The sequence below is a fragment of the Anguilla anguilla genome, chromosome 16 (assembly GCF_013347855.1).
Source record: "Anguilla anguilla isolate fAngAng1 chromosome 16, fAngAng1.pri, whole genome shotgun sequence".
In the NCBI taxonomy this organism is placed as follows: domain Eukaryota; kingdom Metazoa; phylum Chordata; class Actinopteri; order Anguilliformes; family Anguillidae; genus Anguilla; species Anguilla anguilla.
The window spans coordinates 6,407,719-6,421,457 of record NC_049216.1 but is presented as its reverse complement, the minus strand read 5'-3'; the positions used below and the strand labels follow the sequence as shown (position 1 = coordinate 6,421,457).

The 13,739-nt window shown below is 43.7% G+C and overlaps 2 protein-coding genes across 2 annotated transcripts in view; both read left to right on the top strand.

Moving 5' to 3' along the window:
- The first annotated feature begins 3,184 nt into the window (after positions 1-3,184).
- On the top strand, positions 3,185-11,331 carry htatip2 (HIV-1 Tat interactive protein 2). Its single transcript, XM_035395876.1, has 6 exons — positions 3,185-3,384; positions 3,610-3,799; positions 4,338-4,445; positions 6,647-6,784; positions 6,888-6,949; positions 9,052-11,331. The coding sequence occupies exons 1-6, from the start codon at positions 3,269-3,271 to the stop codon at positions 9,266-9,268; spliced, it is 831 nt and encodes a 276-aa protein (XP_035251767.1). The 5' UTR covers positions 3,185-3,268; the 3' UTR covers positions 9,269-11,331.
- An 865-nt stretch (positions 11,332-12,196) lies between these two features.
- The window catches only part of prmt3 (protein arginine methyltransferase 3), a 55,232-nt gene continuing 53,689 nt past the window's right edge, over positions 12,197-13,739 (top strand). Inside the window, exons 1-4 of the mRNA XM_035395875.1 lie at positions 12,197-12,403; positions 12,820-12,937; positions 13,099-13,181; positions 13,405-13,454. Coding sequence (XP_035251766.1) covers positions 12,388-12,403; positions 12,820-12,937; positions 13,099-13,181; positions 13,405-13,454 — 267 coding nt within the window. The 5' untranslated portion in view covers positions 12,197-12,387. The remainder of the gene's footprint in view (positions 12,404-12,819; positions 12,938-13,098; positions 13,182-13,404; positions 13,455-13,739) is intronic.

The following is a 13,739-nucleotide window of genomic DNA, read 5'->3' as shown; positions in this document are numbered from 1 at the left end:
AGCAGAATGTGAGGTTGCCAGATGGGAGTTAAGAAGTGTACTAACCTCCCTGAGACCCAGTAGAAAAAAAAGTTAAGTTATTTTCATTTCTGACAGAATACATAAGTCTTGGATGACAGAAACATGTTGCAGTGAAAATACTTTCCAGAATATTTATTTTTTATCGAATTTCCCTTGTAGTGTAAATATGGTTCTTGAGATTAAGGCCAGAGACTCATGTGCTTTGCAGGGGACAAAAATGAATTGCCAGGTCTTATGAGGTTAAGACAGGAAGTACCGGGAGATGTCTGTTCTGAATGACTTTGAGGAGATATGAGAGAGGAACAGAGGTAATCAAGAAAAGCAGAGAGGAGGAACGCTGGAAGATTGACAATTCTCCCAGAATCCTCTGGGGTAGTGTTGGATCATTACCCAAATTACCCAGTGGTACTGTATTGTATGAACATGTAAGCTCTAAGTCACCCTGCTTTGGGAGATATGCGTGTGCTTGCACATGTGAGTGTGTGCTTACTCTGTTGAGTGTTGTGTGCATGTGCATGTGCATGTGCTAAACAGTATCTGATATGAAATCCACAAAAACAAATTTCACAAAGCTCTTTATTGAATGCTACTGATAACCAAATGAAGCGAGAGCTAATGAAAGTAGCACATAATTAAGTTGTGATGTCACAAATACGTGATTAGAATGTTCTTAACTCAACATTCTAATGCTGATGTCACAATCACTTACTGGTAATTGAAAGCAACGGAGTTCTAGAACACCGACTTGGAATTTCTGAAGAAAGAAACATTCCAAAAAATAACCGGCTCTTCAAAGGGTTAAAGGTGGCCGGCCCGGGGACTGGGATTAAGGCGCGAACCGCCCTCGCGCACCCAAGCCGACTCCGAAAGGACTGCTCACCCGCACGCCGTCAGCTGATCGATGAATGACAATGACTCAACACGTGCAGCCGACAGGGGCCCCGACTGCAGCCGCTTCCCCGCTGCCGGAGGCAATTAGTACCCGCTGCTAAGAACAATGGGGTGACATTTCGCTTTAATTAGGAGGCCGGGAGAGCCACCGTCTTTCCCCGAAGGCCCCCCGAAGATCGGGACTCGTCCTCCTGAGAGGCCCCGGCTCAGCCTCCCCGCGTGGCACGCCGCGGAGAGCGGCGGGGTGGGGTGGGGGGGGGGTTTAGAATGCGCGCCGTTCGATCGCTCTTGTTTTTTTTCGGGGCCTCAGGTCGACTGCGGCGGGCCGGGGGAAAAGAGCAGCTATTCTGGAGAGGGGCGCCCGGTCGATGAGGGGGGCGGAGGACGTTTGGGGCGGGCGGCGGCTCCGGCGCCTCCGCGCCGCCGTGACGGTCTGCCGCCTCTCTCTCGGTTCGCTTTGGTTTTTCGCCGGTTACGTAATCCAACCGGGAGACTCCAGCAGGGCACTCTTTAGTGACTGCAGCACAACTGCTAAATTGTTCAAAAGTTTTTAAAAAATGGGATGACAATATTTAACAAAATAGTTCTGTTTATTCTTGTTTGTGGGTTAACTGGTCTTGTTTTATGCGCGGGGGGGGGGGGGGGGGGGGGGTTTGCCACCTTTTATTTTGCATCAAACACTTTCATATGACCAGATAAGTCCCTAAAAGAAGAAGAAGAAATAAGAAGATGAAGAACAACAACAATAGTAATATAATTGTAATTTTCTAATTGGAATATAGCCTACAGATCATATTTTTAAAAAGTGAATATTACTAATTGTAATACGAATTAATTAATACTAATATTACTAATATTACTAATAACACCGCTTTAAATAAAGTCTATCGCCTGCATCCCTTCATAACTCACAGAACATTGCCTCCGGCTTCTGGATAATGACTGGGCTCTCAAACAGCTGAGGTTCACGACCCCCGTGTCGGAATTCATCCGAGTAAAGTCTGCATGCGTGTTTGCCGCGACTCATCCGCGACTCATCTCCGATAAAAGACAGGCGTGCACGAAGCGTGGTGTTCCCCGCAATGTGAGCGGCGTAACGAGGATGAGCACATCCTCTTTTGTGCCCGACTCGTTTTAAAGAGCGAAACCCGAGAGGAATTTTTCGATGAGAAAACGACAGTGTCTAGATTTAGGAGGTCAGCGACAAATGGTTCAGTTCAAACTCTTTCATGAATTAAAAAAAGAAACAGGTGCTGGCAAAGATCACTGGCTATAAATTTATATCCTAAGTGATTGTAACAGATGAACTCAGGACATGGATATAGAGACTGGTTCATCTTCATGTCATGCTTAATGCGTGTGAAATGTTAGGCAGTATATTTTGACTCCTTTGGAACAGTTAGTGAAATTTAAGTGGAAAGGTCATGTAAGTAGAAAGGCGCACCTGACATTTTTATTAATTTATTTAGCACTGGTACTAACATTAGTTGGCCTATGTAACATATTCAATATTAATGCAAATTAACACTGTTAAATTGTATTTTTCTCAACATTAAAAGAACAGTGTAGTCGTTATAGCACATACGGGTAAACTGCTTAATTTCTCTGTAAACCGCAGCTGTCACGGTATGCTAACTTGCCTCCCTAGTTCGTAGGAGATTACTTGGGTCACACAAAACCGACAGGCAAAGCTGAGATTTTATATTTGGACAAATGTCGACAGTGCCCTCTGCTGGCAGAAACGCGTAAATTCAACATGTAAGACGAATGTCATGGGCTAAAATCGGTATAAGACAGGCAAAATCAAAGATTAATGTTTTACAGTTTGTACATCGGCATAATAAATGGTTCCAGATTTTCGGTAGCTCCACAGGACAGTAGCTATTCATTTCAGCTATACTTTTTGAAACTATGATTCGCTGCCCTGAAAGTGGCTGATCTTTGCTATTCATTTTATTTTTTAGTTCACAAATATGATTTGTAGCCTAATACTATGACTTTAGTATTTTGTTATGTTTGCATGCTGGCTTGCTTCCCAATACCGAGTGATATAGTGTTATATCAAGTCCTGTGTTTTGGAGACATAGCCTACAAACAATGAAATGAACTGTCAAATGCATCTGCCCAGTCTATCGCATATTTCATTTTTTAGCTATATTTATAGTAATGAATTTGTGGAAACGTGTATACGAATCACGGAAAAAGTTCACAGCTGTTTTCATTCCTGATGATTTTGAGCTTAGCGTGCCCTGCGTTTCGTATTTGGCGCATGCTCTTTCCGGATGGTAATGGCACAAACCAGGAAGCGACGGTTCTCCATGGCACCTCACCGCTTATCTAAAAAGACTTCGTTATTATGAAACTTCTCGATTGCAGCTGCGGTACAGTTGTAGGCCTGTTTACCGTTCTAGTTGTTTTAATTGCAGTCATTTTTTATCACTTGGAAAATTCAGAGTCAGTAACGTATCCCAGGTAAGACTGGCTAACGACTTATGTTATACTGTATGTCCATTATGTTTGAACGTCATAGCCATACAGTTGGTTTGAGCAAATGTTAGCGGTTTACACAGGTGATAGATATTGCTGAGTCATGCTCTATTTGTGCTTCCTGTGGGAGAAATGGTTCGCATAAAGAGACATCTCCAACATGCAATCGCGAATTTTGAATAATTTAAAGATATCTGTCACACGTTACAGAATGGCGCATGATATGAAGACGCTGGAGGAGAATTTCAGGCAAAAAAATAAAAGCTGTTTTATTCTGGGCGCTTCCGGGGAGACGGGTAAGGAACTGCTGAAAGAGATTGTAAACAGAAAGATCTTCTCGAGGATCACCCTGATTGGGAGACGACAGCTAACCTTTGAAGACAAAGCGTACGAAAGTCTGGTAAGTCACAATGAAATTATCTTTACTGGGTGCCCACTCTGAATTTGTGTAAAACTGGCTCATTAGTGTTTCTTCACTTTTATTATTGTTTCTGTTATTTTTATGAAACCAGTTTTTGAGCTCATATTCCTGCTGGGAGTTTATGCACAGTTCAGTTCACAGTTGAAAAACGAGGCAGCACATAGTTAATGAGTAGAACATTTTATCGAGTACCTATCGGACCATTTATTGAAATTAAGTGCTTAGTTCTCAGCGAACCGCTAGTTTTCTGGCATAACTCGGATCATCATTTTTAATTTACATAAAATGCCGCCACTGTTCGAAAAGCACGTGCAAATCAGAATTTAGGCTAATGCCCTAAGTGGGCAGAAATTTTCTAAATTGAAAGTTTAAAATGATTCAGTGTGCAAAATATCACCTCAGTGGCAGAAATGCACTGAAAAGCCAAGAGTCACCAGAATTGGTCAAATGTTAGGCCTACACCTGAATGGGCAGCAGTGACAGAGAGGTTGTGCATTTAAGGTTTGCATGTTCTCAGGTTCAGGAGGTGGTTGATTTTGAGAAGCTAGATGACTACGCCGCTGCTTTTCAAGGCCACGATGTGGGATACTGCTGTCTGGGGACAACGAAAGCCAAAGCAGGAACTGTGAGTGCTTTTTCTTCACAAATTCAAAATGCACTCGAGAACCTACGTCCCCCTATGGAATCTTCGGGTCACTCCGGTCCACCTCACCTAGTTTTGCCGTTAGTTCCTTGTACTTTCTTTCTCGAAAGTTCTGTTGTGAGTAAAAGCGAGGCACCAAACGTGATTGTGGCATCTAACTTGGATTCTGGATGGGTTTTCTGGGCAAGGTCACTTTCTCTGTTGACCTTTGTGAGGTCACAGGTCAACAGGAAATAATAAAAAAGCTTTAAAAGCTTAAAAGCAGAGACTCTGGGTGAGTTGGAATGACCCAGGCGTGTCAGAAATGGAGTGCTGCAGTGTACCAACAGCATCACACCTTCTACAGCTTTTTTCACTGGACCAAAGGAAGATAGAAATTTGATTCTGTTTGTGATAGCGTAGCCTGTCCTCTTCGTACCAGTAATTACGGGTAGAGTCCCTACTATAACTTAGATTCTTAAGTTTTCCAGCAACTTCGAAGTAAGTTCACGTTTTCGTGAAAATGGGTCGGTGAACTGTAGAATCTTTAGTCTCCATCGAAGTCGAAGGCCGAACCGGACCCAGACGCTCACCTTTTTGAATTTGCCTGTGCGAAGGGCTCGCCAGTGACGGTAGCGGTTCTCACGGGAGCCGCGGCGTCGGGGGGGTGGGGGGGTGGGGGTTGTTTCGGTCGAGTCGTTCCCCCTGGGTGCAGCGTCACCTCGATTGTGGGAAAAAGCTCTCCCTTTCAGGCCAGCCCCCAGCTCTTGTTGGAGCCATGGCTTCCGTGGCCTGTTTGTATACATTGCCCCCCCCCCCCCCCCAAGGAAAGAAGGATACCGTGTCAACGGCACCGTGCTCCACCCCCTCCGCCCCCCCCCCCCCCCCTCCAAACACAACCCCCCCAACCCGGTCTGCCATTGTGTGCTGGAACCTGCGGAGTGTATTACAGCGAAACGTATTTGAAGTTTCGTCCTGGCCCAGAATAGATTCGCACACATACTCACAGCCCCTTTAGAATTCTCCGGGTGGGGGGTGGGGGGGAGGGCATTCGGGGGGAGAAGGGGTTGGCGTGGGGTGGGGGGGTGGCAAGGGGAGGGTGGGACACAAGACGGTCATTGTAGAATTCTCTCTTTTCTATTTTCCATTCTCTCCTTTAACCTTTTTTTTTTTTTTTAAAGCAGAGAAAATTCCAGCCCCGAGAAGCGAGAGAAGATGTGAAATTTTTTTTTCTTTAGGGGAGGGCGGCGAGTCTGCTTGGCGCTCATAAAACAATATTTGGGGGGTGACGCGGGGGCCAGTGTGTGCGCTGCGTCCCCTCTCTGAATGGGCCCCATTGAGGCGGGTTTGACGGGCGTGGCGTGGGGGGCTACGGGGGTGGTGGCGTGGGTTCCCGCGTACCCGGGGAGGAGGGGGCGGAGGAAAGGAGGGTTCTCTCGCCAGCGTCCCCGGGCCCCGGGCCGCCATTGAGGCGACTTAACTGCATAATCGGATTGAAAGCGAGCCGCGGCATTTATGTCAGTTCACATTTCGTCAGATGGCCGCCTGTGAATCGGAGTCGAGCGTACAGAGGGGCTAATCCAGAACTAAAGCCAAAATAATTAGGGGCTCGGCCTAATCCACTCTTCATTCTGCGGGGGCCTGTGAATGAGATTATAATGAGGCGAGGCCCTTTCTGTTTTGGCAGGGCCCTAACGTCCCCAAACTTTTTTTTTTAAACGCACCAATCGGAGCCCGCGGTGGGATCCTGTCAGCTCCCCGGTGCAAAAAAAAAAAGAAAGAAGTGCTAACGTGCTCTGTTGGCACGCACGAGAACTTAAAACTGGTCCTTTATTATTGGGAGACATTAACGCAGGCTGTGTGTTTGTGTGACATTGTGCATTATTATGTCATATTTTGTTTGTTTTTCAAGTATTTTGAAAAAAAACGAATTAAATACATTTCATAAGCAGATTCTAAGTTATTTTATTCTATTTGTTCGTTTTGCATAATTTAAAACGCACGTGTTGTCACAGGCTGTATCGTTTGTGTCTTTCTCACACATTATTATTATTATTTTTAAAACATCGAGCGAGACTACATTTCCCATCATGCATTTCCCGTAACCCCATTCTTGTATTAGATAATGGGGACGTTTAAAGCCCGATGAATTTCAGTAGGGAATTGTGTGTTGTAAATGGGCCGTTTCCTCATCTCTTCCTCAGGAAGGCTTCGTCCGCGTGGACCACGACTACGTTCTGAAGTCGGCGCAGCTGGCCAAAGCCGGGGGCTGCGGCCACTTCCACCTGGAGTCCTCCAAAGGGGCGGACAAGACCAGCGGCTTCCTCTACCTCAGGGTGAAGGTGCGGGGATCGCGAGCGTTCAAACCCAGTCCCAGAAATCATCCGCGTAAAAAAAAATCTTACAGGTTTTCCTGAACGGGGCACACGGTTGTTTTTTTTGCAGGGAGAAGTAGAGGCGGATGTCGGGGAGCTGGGGTTCGAAAGATATTCGATATACAGGCCTGCGTAAGTATCACGTTTTCTCACGTTGCGGAAATGCACGTCGCTTTGCGGATGCGAACGGATTTTTATTGGCCTAGGTTATTTTCCTGAATACTGCCTGCATTTATACTGCACTGTTATTTGTTATGGTGTGTTACACTATAGGAGGTGTTTGCTGTTTAGCAGTATACAGCTGAGTCTTTTTCTGTAAAAGTGTATTTGTGTTCTTATTTTCATGAACAAATGGGTGTTACAGGCTCATTTCCCTTACAGTTACAGTTCAAAAATAAGGAGCATATTTATGTAGATAAATACATAAGTCTGTATTAATGAACTCCTTTTCATGGTAAACGGTAAGCGCTGCATCACTTAGCATTAGCCTTGATTTTCATAAGAGATGTCCAGTAATATCTGGGTCATATCGGTACCTGTGATCATAGAAAAATCTAACTTATTGATACCACCTGATAAGCAAACTTACAAATTGAAATATATTTGTGAAATATTTTGTCATCAAAATAAAATGTTTTCTGTACTTCTGTCAAGTTGTAACATTGCTTGTTATTGATATTTTTCTGCATTGCTCTCTCGTTATTTTGCTAAGTTGTGCATATCGCTGTTGTGCAATCATCTTGTATTTTCCCTAACAAGTTTAACTAGTTTACAGTCAGTCCTAGGTTTTCAGATTTGCGGCGTGAGTATTCACTTCCCACCTCCAGGGTTACTGTTGCTCTGAACCCCGATTTATGCTCTTGTCTTCTCATTATGAATTGCACTAGGTAAGAGAATCTGCCAAATGACAATAATGCAGTGTAATATAATGTCCTTCATAAGTTGTGCTGATCTTCTTCCTCTATGGATGTTGAAGCTTGGATGCAGTTTGTTGTTGTTCTGTAATTTGAAACAGGGAGGGGTTGGCATTGGTGTTGGCCCATACGGCCAGCAAAGTATCAGTTATTGATACCAGCTCCACGATATCCACGTTGTGCGTCCTTGATTCTTAGCACTACAGTGCTCCAGTGTTGTAGCTGTAGTTAAACAGCAAGTTCTAAAAAGTTTAGATTTCATAAAACAGTGCATTAAATGCTGTAAAGGTCTGCCTGTCCTTTTTTTGAGGCTTTCCTGGTTGTTACTGAACAGTCTCTTTCTTTTAGAACTGGAACATTCTTTTGGAGAATGTAGGGAGCCACAATAAGCAAGGCTTTCTCCGTATCGGAACGCTTTGGGAAATGCCTCTCCTATCGATCCAGACATTCAAAGCTAGGCCCTTTTTTCACCAACACAGAATCTGTTGTTGACAGTTTTCCCGGTTGTTAGGTGCAATGGGGGGTGGGGGGGTTGGTGGTGGGGGGGGGGGTGGTACAGTGTGTTAGAAATATAATGGGGTCCTACGGGAGGACATTTGTACATGGGTGTGGCATTTGGTCCGTCAGAGAGGGGGATTGGTGGAGAGAGCACACGCACCTGGGCTGTTAGCTAATCAGCTCAGGTGCTTAAAGGTGTGCTGCTCTCCACAGTTCGGGGCTGAGACCGGGAGCTCACACCGAGAGCGCAGTTATGAGTTTCGTTTCGTTTTATTGCTGGAGATTTGTTAGTGCACGAAAGACCAAGAAAGTAAATCCTCAGCTGGGATGCTGGAGGAGCTGGACCTGGCCGGGCCAGTTACATTTGTTGGTACTACCAGAACATTTTCGCAATAACAGGAATATCCTCATGATAGATGTTGTTTTACAATAGGCACACGGTAATTTTCCACTAGCAGTTTGCATTCTCTACGCACAAATGTATTTTTCCTCCAGACAGACTGACGTATTGATCTAGCTGGTCCAAGGAAAGAAAAGTACATTATTGTCCAGTTTAGAGGGGTCAGGTGGTGCATCCGGGCCTCCAGGTTGCGCCACAGCCTGGGCTTGAACCAGGAGAAGGGACGGGGGCAGAAGCCCCAGGGAAGAAAACAGAGAAGGAGAAGGTTAGGAGCTGTATGACTATGAGATTAACTGATGCGTTCGCAGAGGGCCTGAGTGTAACGGAAGAGCCCCAGGAGGGGGGGGCTACGCTACGACGGCGCAGCTAAACCGCGTGAGGAAATGTCCGCCGCCTCACCTTCTCCCTCACCTTTCTCACAGGGTCCTGATGGTGGACCGGCAGGAGTCCAGGCCGACCGAGTGGCTGGCCCGGAAGTTCCTGGCGCCCCTGTCCGCCGCCTTCCCCACCGCCATGTCCATCCCCATCGCGTCGGTGGTGCGAGCCATGGCGGTCAACACGCTGCTGGAGGGCGAGGCGAAGGCGGAGATCCTGGAGAACAAGGCCATTTACAACCTGGGGAAGGTCGCGGAGAAATAGGAAACACCAAACCCAACCGTGGCCATAGGGGGGGGGACTCTTATAAACTCTGCTAGAGTTGAGTTTAACACTGGACATTACATTACAGGCATTTAGCGACTTACACAGCATTTTTCTTTTACATAGCATTTACACTGCACCTGGATATATACTGAAGCAATGCAGGTTAAGTACCTCGCTCAAGGGTACAACGGCAGTGTCCTACATGGGAATTGAACCTGCGACCTTTAGGTTGCAAAAACAGTTCCTTAGCCATTATGCTACACTGCCGCCCTGCCATTTTGCTGTGTGAGAAGTAGCACACGCAGTCGGGAGCTTATGGTTCTGGGGCTCTGTGTGCTGAGATATCGAAATTTAGAATTTAAAATCCCCGTGCGGTGGCTTTGTTTTTTGCTCCATCCAGGTTAACGTTTAAAGTCATTCACGGCGTTTAATCTGCTGTGTTAGTCGCACCGGGAAATTACTAGTGTTAAATCAACTCTAGCAGAGTCAAAACAGAACGTCATTATTTACAGGTGGTCTATAAGAGTTTATTTTACAGTGAAGATGTTGGTGTTGTAGAACCCTATAATGCTGAGATCTTCAAACGTTATATCAATCGCAGTTTGCATTTTCTCCCTGGCAGTTTCATTTTACACTTTGATCGGGATGGAACGGGAACAGAAATGAGTGCCTTTTGACTATTTTGTGTGCAAAAATGTCGTTTTATGTCATAACTGAACTTGAATACCTAGTATGTGTCTGCCTTTGACGGAGAAGACACTAATTGAATTTTACATGGTGCACACAGATAACATATCCATGTACTATACATACATTTATTTTTCTGGACCAAAATATATACATATGATATTGAACCATTTCAGATTCAACGTATGAATGTCTCATCTTGCGTTGCATTTTATGAGTCTGTCATTTTGCTTTCTGTACAGTGTGCGCAAATCTTTATTCATCAACATTATGTGACCGATGACCGATTTAATTATTTGTATATCGTGATGCTGTACTCGGAGTTGTAAAAACGTAATAAATGGGATATGATATCACCAAAATATCGGTCAATATTAGTGACAGAATTACAAAATGGCAACTACTGTACGTTTCAAACGGTTTGCATTTTCACAGTAAACCATGTCAAGCTTTTTGCTGCATCATACACTATGCCCACTATACCCTTCTCCAGCTCTGTATCTAGACTGTGACTGATAATAAGCTTCACAGTAAAGCTGGGTTTCTAATCTGGACTCAAATTTTTGAGACTGAGACTGATTCTCTTACATATTTCAGAAGCATCAGTGATGGATTTCGTAACACCTTTTCACCATTTCAACAGTGCATTTTTGCACAATCCGGTGTGTGAGAGAGGCACCGAGTTGCTTAACAACAGCTGTCTCTGGTATTTTCAAGAGGAAAGTGACGTTTGAGAGAGGTCTGTAGTTTTTAGATCATCGGGACCAAGATGAGGATTCTTAAGTGTTGGATTTATAACATTTTGTTGACAGGGATGTGTTAATGATTTTACGTATATGCCTTGCACGGAACTTCTTTAAGCATTTTTTGTTGGGATTGGACCATGCGGACATGCAGTGAGGTTATAGACCAGTTTGGTCCGCTCATCCACTTCAATGGGAGTAAAATAGTGTCCTGTTAGTACAGAGTAAAGTTCCATCTCAGCGTTGGGCTTTTCACAGGCTTTTGGGGAAGTGATGCCAGGAGAAGAAGACAAGGAAGATCTAACACAAAATGATGCCTGCTATTGATTACTTGAGCTAAGTACGCAGCTCATCCTAAGGGATTCAAATGAGGAAAAATGATGTCTGGATTTAGGGATTAAACTCAATGTGGATTGATGAATGACTGCAACTCCACCCTGGCCTGCCTGATAGATGTGGAGTCTGGGTGCTTAGGTAACCTAGGAGGGCCGTATAGACAGCGACACGCCCATAACCAGCCATGCTAAGCTGTGTGTGGGGCTCACTGCCAGTCATGGCTGTTGCTACCTATTGCCCTCTATGGGTCATATAAGGCCAGTGAGACTTTATATAAAACCCAAAAATGTTCAGTGAAGAACATTCAAATAACATATTAGTGATGTCACCCCTTAAATGGTAAAGTGCTCTTCTGATCTGTAGTAATTGCAGTATGCTATCGAGCACTGTGACTTAATTTTTGCCAGATTTGACGGTCAAATGTGTCCTTTGCCAGGTAAGATATCCAATGAATTCTTGCAACAACCATAAATATGTCCTTTTCTGTTAAATGATGCTGCTTGTTTTTTTGACATTTTTATTAAGGTGTTTAAATTCTGCACTTATTTTGTGCCTATCATCAAAAGGTGGTGAGCCAAGCCATTGACCCTGTGTGTGTCTCATCCATTCACCATTTAACACATAGGCTACCCTCAGGACTGCGTCTCACAAAATTGAATTGAATCCAGTATTTGCACAAGTTTGCCACAGGTATTTTCACAAGAGAAAACCCCCGCGAATGTTATTGTTTCTGAGGTCACTGATCCACCTGCACACACTCCAGGAACAAAATGACAGGTCAGTGCTATCTTAAGCAACATTTCCTACCGTTAAACACAACATGAAAATGGAAATAAACACATACATATGGTAAATGGTAAATGGTACATATCAGTATTATATACATAATATAAAAGACTATGATCAGCTCCATATGTAAGTGCATGATCTGTCATTGCAGGCAAAAATGATTTTCTGGAATCAAAGTTACGTTCACAGTGCTGTCACAGTAATCTTACAGCAACATTTTTGCGATTCGGCATTTGCAGCCATTAGGCTAATCAGTTAAATTAGAAAAATATATAGAACAGCGAAAACAAACACTTTAATGGCACAAAGCCACAAATATACTTTGTTGCTGAATTAGGATGATAAAAACGCGTGGTCTTAAAATAATAAACCTATAAATAATACGCATTGCAATACTTTAAAGTCACTTGAGGTTTTGTCATGTTCTACAGACCTAATAGTAAATCTTTAGTGACTGTTCATAGGAAACAGCGGCATCCTGTGGTGACTCAGTGGAAATACACTGCGATGTGTTTATTTTTCCTGAGCGCGACCCGGAAGCAGCTTATTCAATGAGACAGCATGGCGCAGTACATGGGTAACTACACGTGAAACCTCTAACTAGATAGATAACAATAATGTGACCGTTTAAGAGAGATAGACCTGCAAATGCCTCTGTAGATCAACATATAATGAATCGACCTTCTGCTGGGGGAAAGCAGCTAGTTATCGTCCAGTTAGCGTTTCGCTGCCAGTAGCATCTTATTTTAGGTTGCCATTCAGCAAGCGGTGAAGCTCAGAATCACAAGAAAATCCGCTACTCTTCGTTTTCTGTCTGTACTACGTATTTGCTTGCTAGTTTTTAGTCCTGAATGGAGAAGAGTTCGTTTGAAATTGTATTGTGGAATTATAGCGTTCAGAAAATAATAATTTTAAGTTCGTCATCTAGCAAGCTAACTGCATAGTTTTTAAAATACTCTTGTTTGTTTATTTGTTTTGCTATGCTTCTGAAAGAGAATGACGGTGCTGATGATATTCCCGACCTGTCGGATAGTGATGACGACGACCAGTGGCAGTCGATGGAGGAGAGTCCTGACAGCAACCTGAAAGTTTTATGTTTATTTTGTGACAGGTGAGCTGTTGCAATTTCAGTCGCGACATGTGCTTAAAGATAATAATAAACAATACAAACTAGAGAATTAATTTTGCCCAGGTATAACTGTATCTGAGTGATTGCGGCTTTTTAGTTGCAGTTGAATTGACTTGAATTTGAATTTACCCTTGTTTTATCAGGTTGTTAAATTCTGTTGAAGACACGCTCTCGCACTGTAAATCCGAGCATGATGTGGACGTTGCCGGTTTGCTGAGGAAATACAGTAAGCGATTATGCACATAACCTCGGCGCTATATGGTGCTCCCATTTTAGGAGCATTTGCTCCTGAAAATCGATGTACTAACTGAAAAAATAATTTAGGATCACTTCTACTAATTGAGATGCTCCTAAATTTTTTGGCTTATGAACTTGTGTGACCCCCATTGAAGTTTACACAGCTGGGCATTGGTACATTTATGACCAGCATTTCTAATGTCTTATTACAGAATTGGATGACTATGGATATATCAAGTTAATAAACTACATACGGTCTGTGGTAAGTGATTTGAACAGAAAGCACACCGTTTCAGTTTCCAGGTAAAATGTAATTTTTGTAGTTTTTCTTCTATGTTTTGCTGTCAGTTGTCTTCTGGGCTTAATCAGTGGCAATTGCTTTATGAAGGTAGATGATTCGGCTGGTACAATTGGGATAATCATTGATCGTTTGCTAAAAAAGGCTATTGCCCTCTTGTTAGCAGAGGACTGAAGTTCAAGCAAGAAAACAAGCAGAGACAAACTTGTGTCCCTATTCACAATCAACAAACTCTTAGCATTTTTTAAC

What these genes read in the sequence shown, in the direction of transcription:
- htatip2 (XM_035395876.1), top strand. Translation starts at nt 3,269, where the DNA reads ATGAAACTTCTCGATTGCAGCTGCGGTACAGTTGTAGGCCTGTTTACC. An exon ending in GAGTCAGTAACGTATCCCAG is followed by an intron (nt 3,385 to 3,609) that starts GTAAGACTGGCT and finishes CACACGTTACAG; the next exon opens with AATGGCGCATGATATGAAGA. An exon ending in ACAAAGCGTACGAAAGTCTG is followed by an intron (nt 3,800 to 4,337) that starts GTAAGTCACAAT and finishes GCATGTTCTCAG; the next exon opens with GTTCAGGAGGTGGTTGATTT.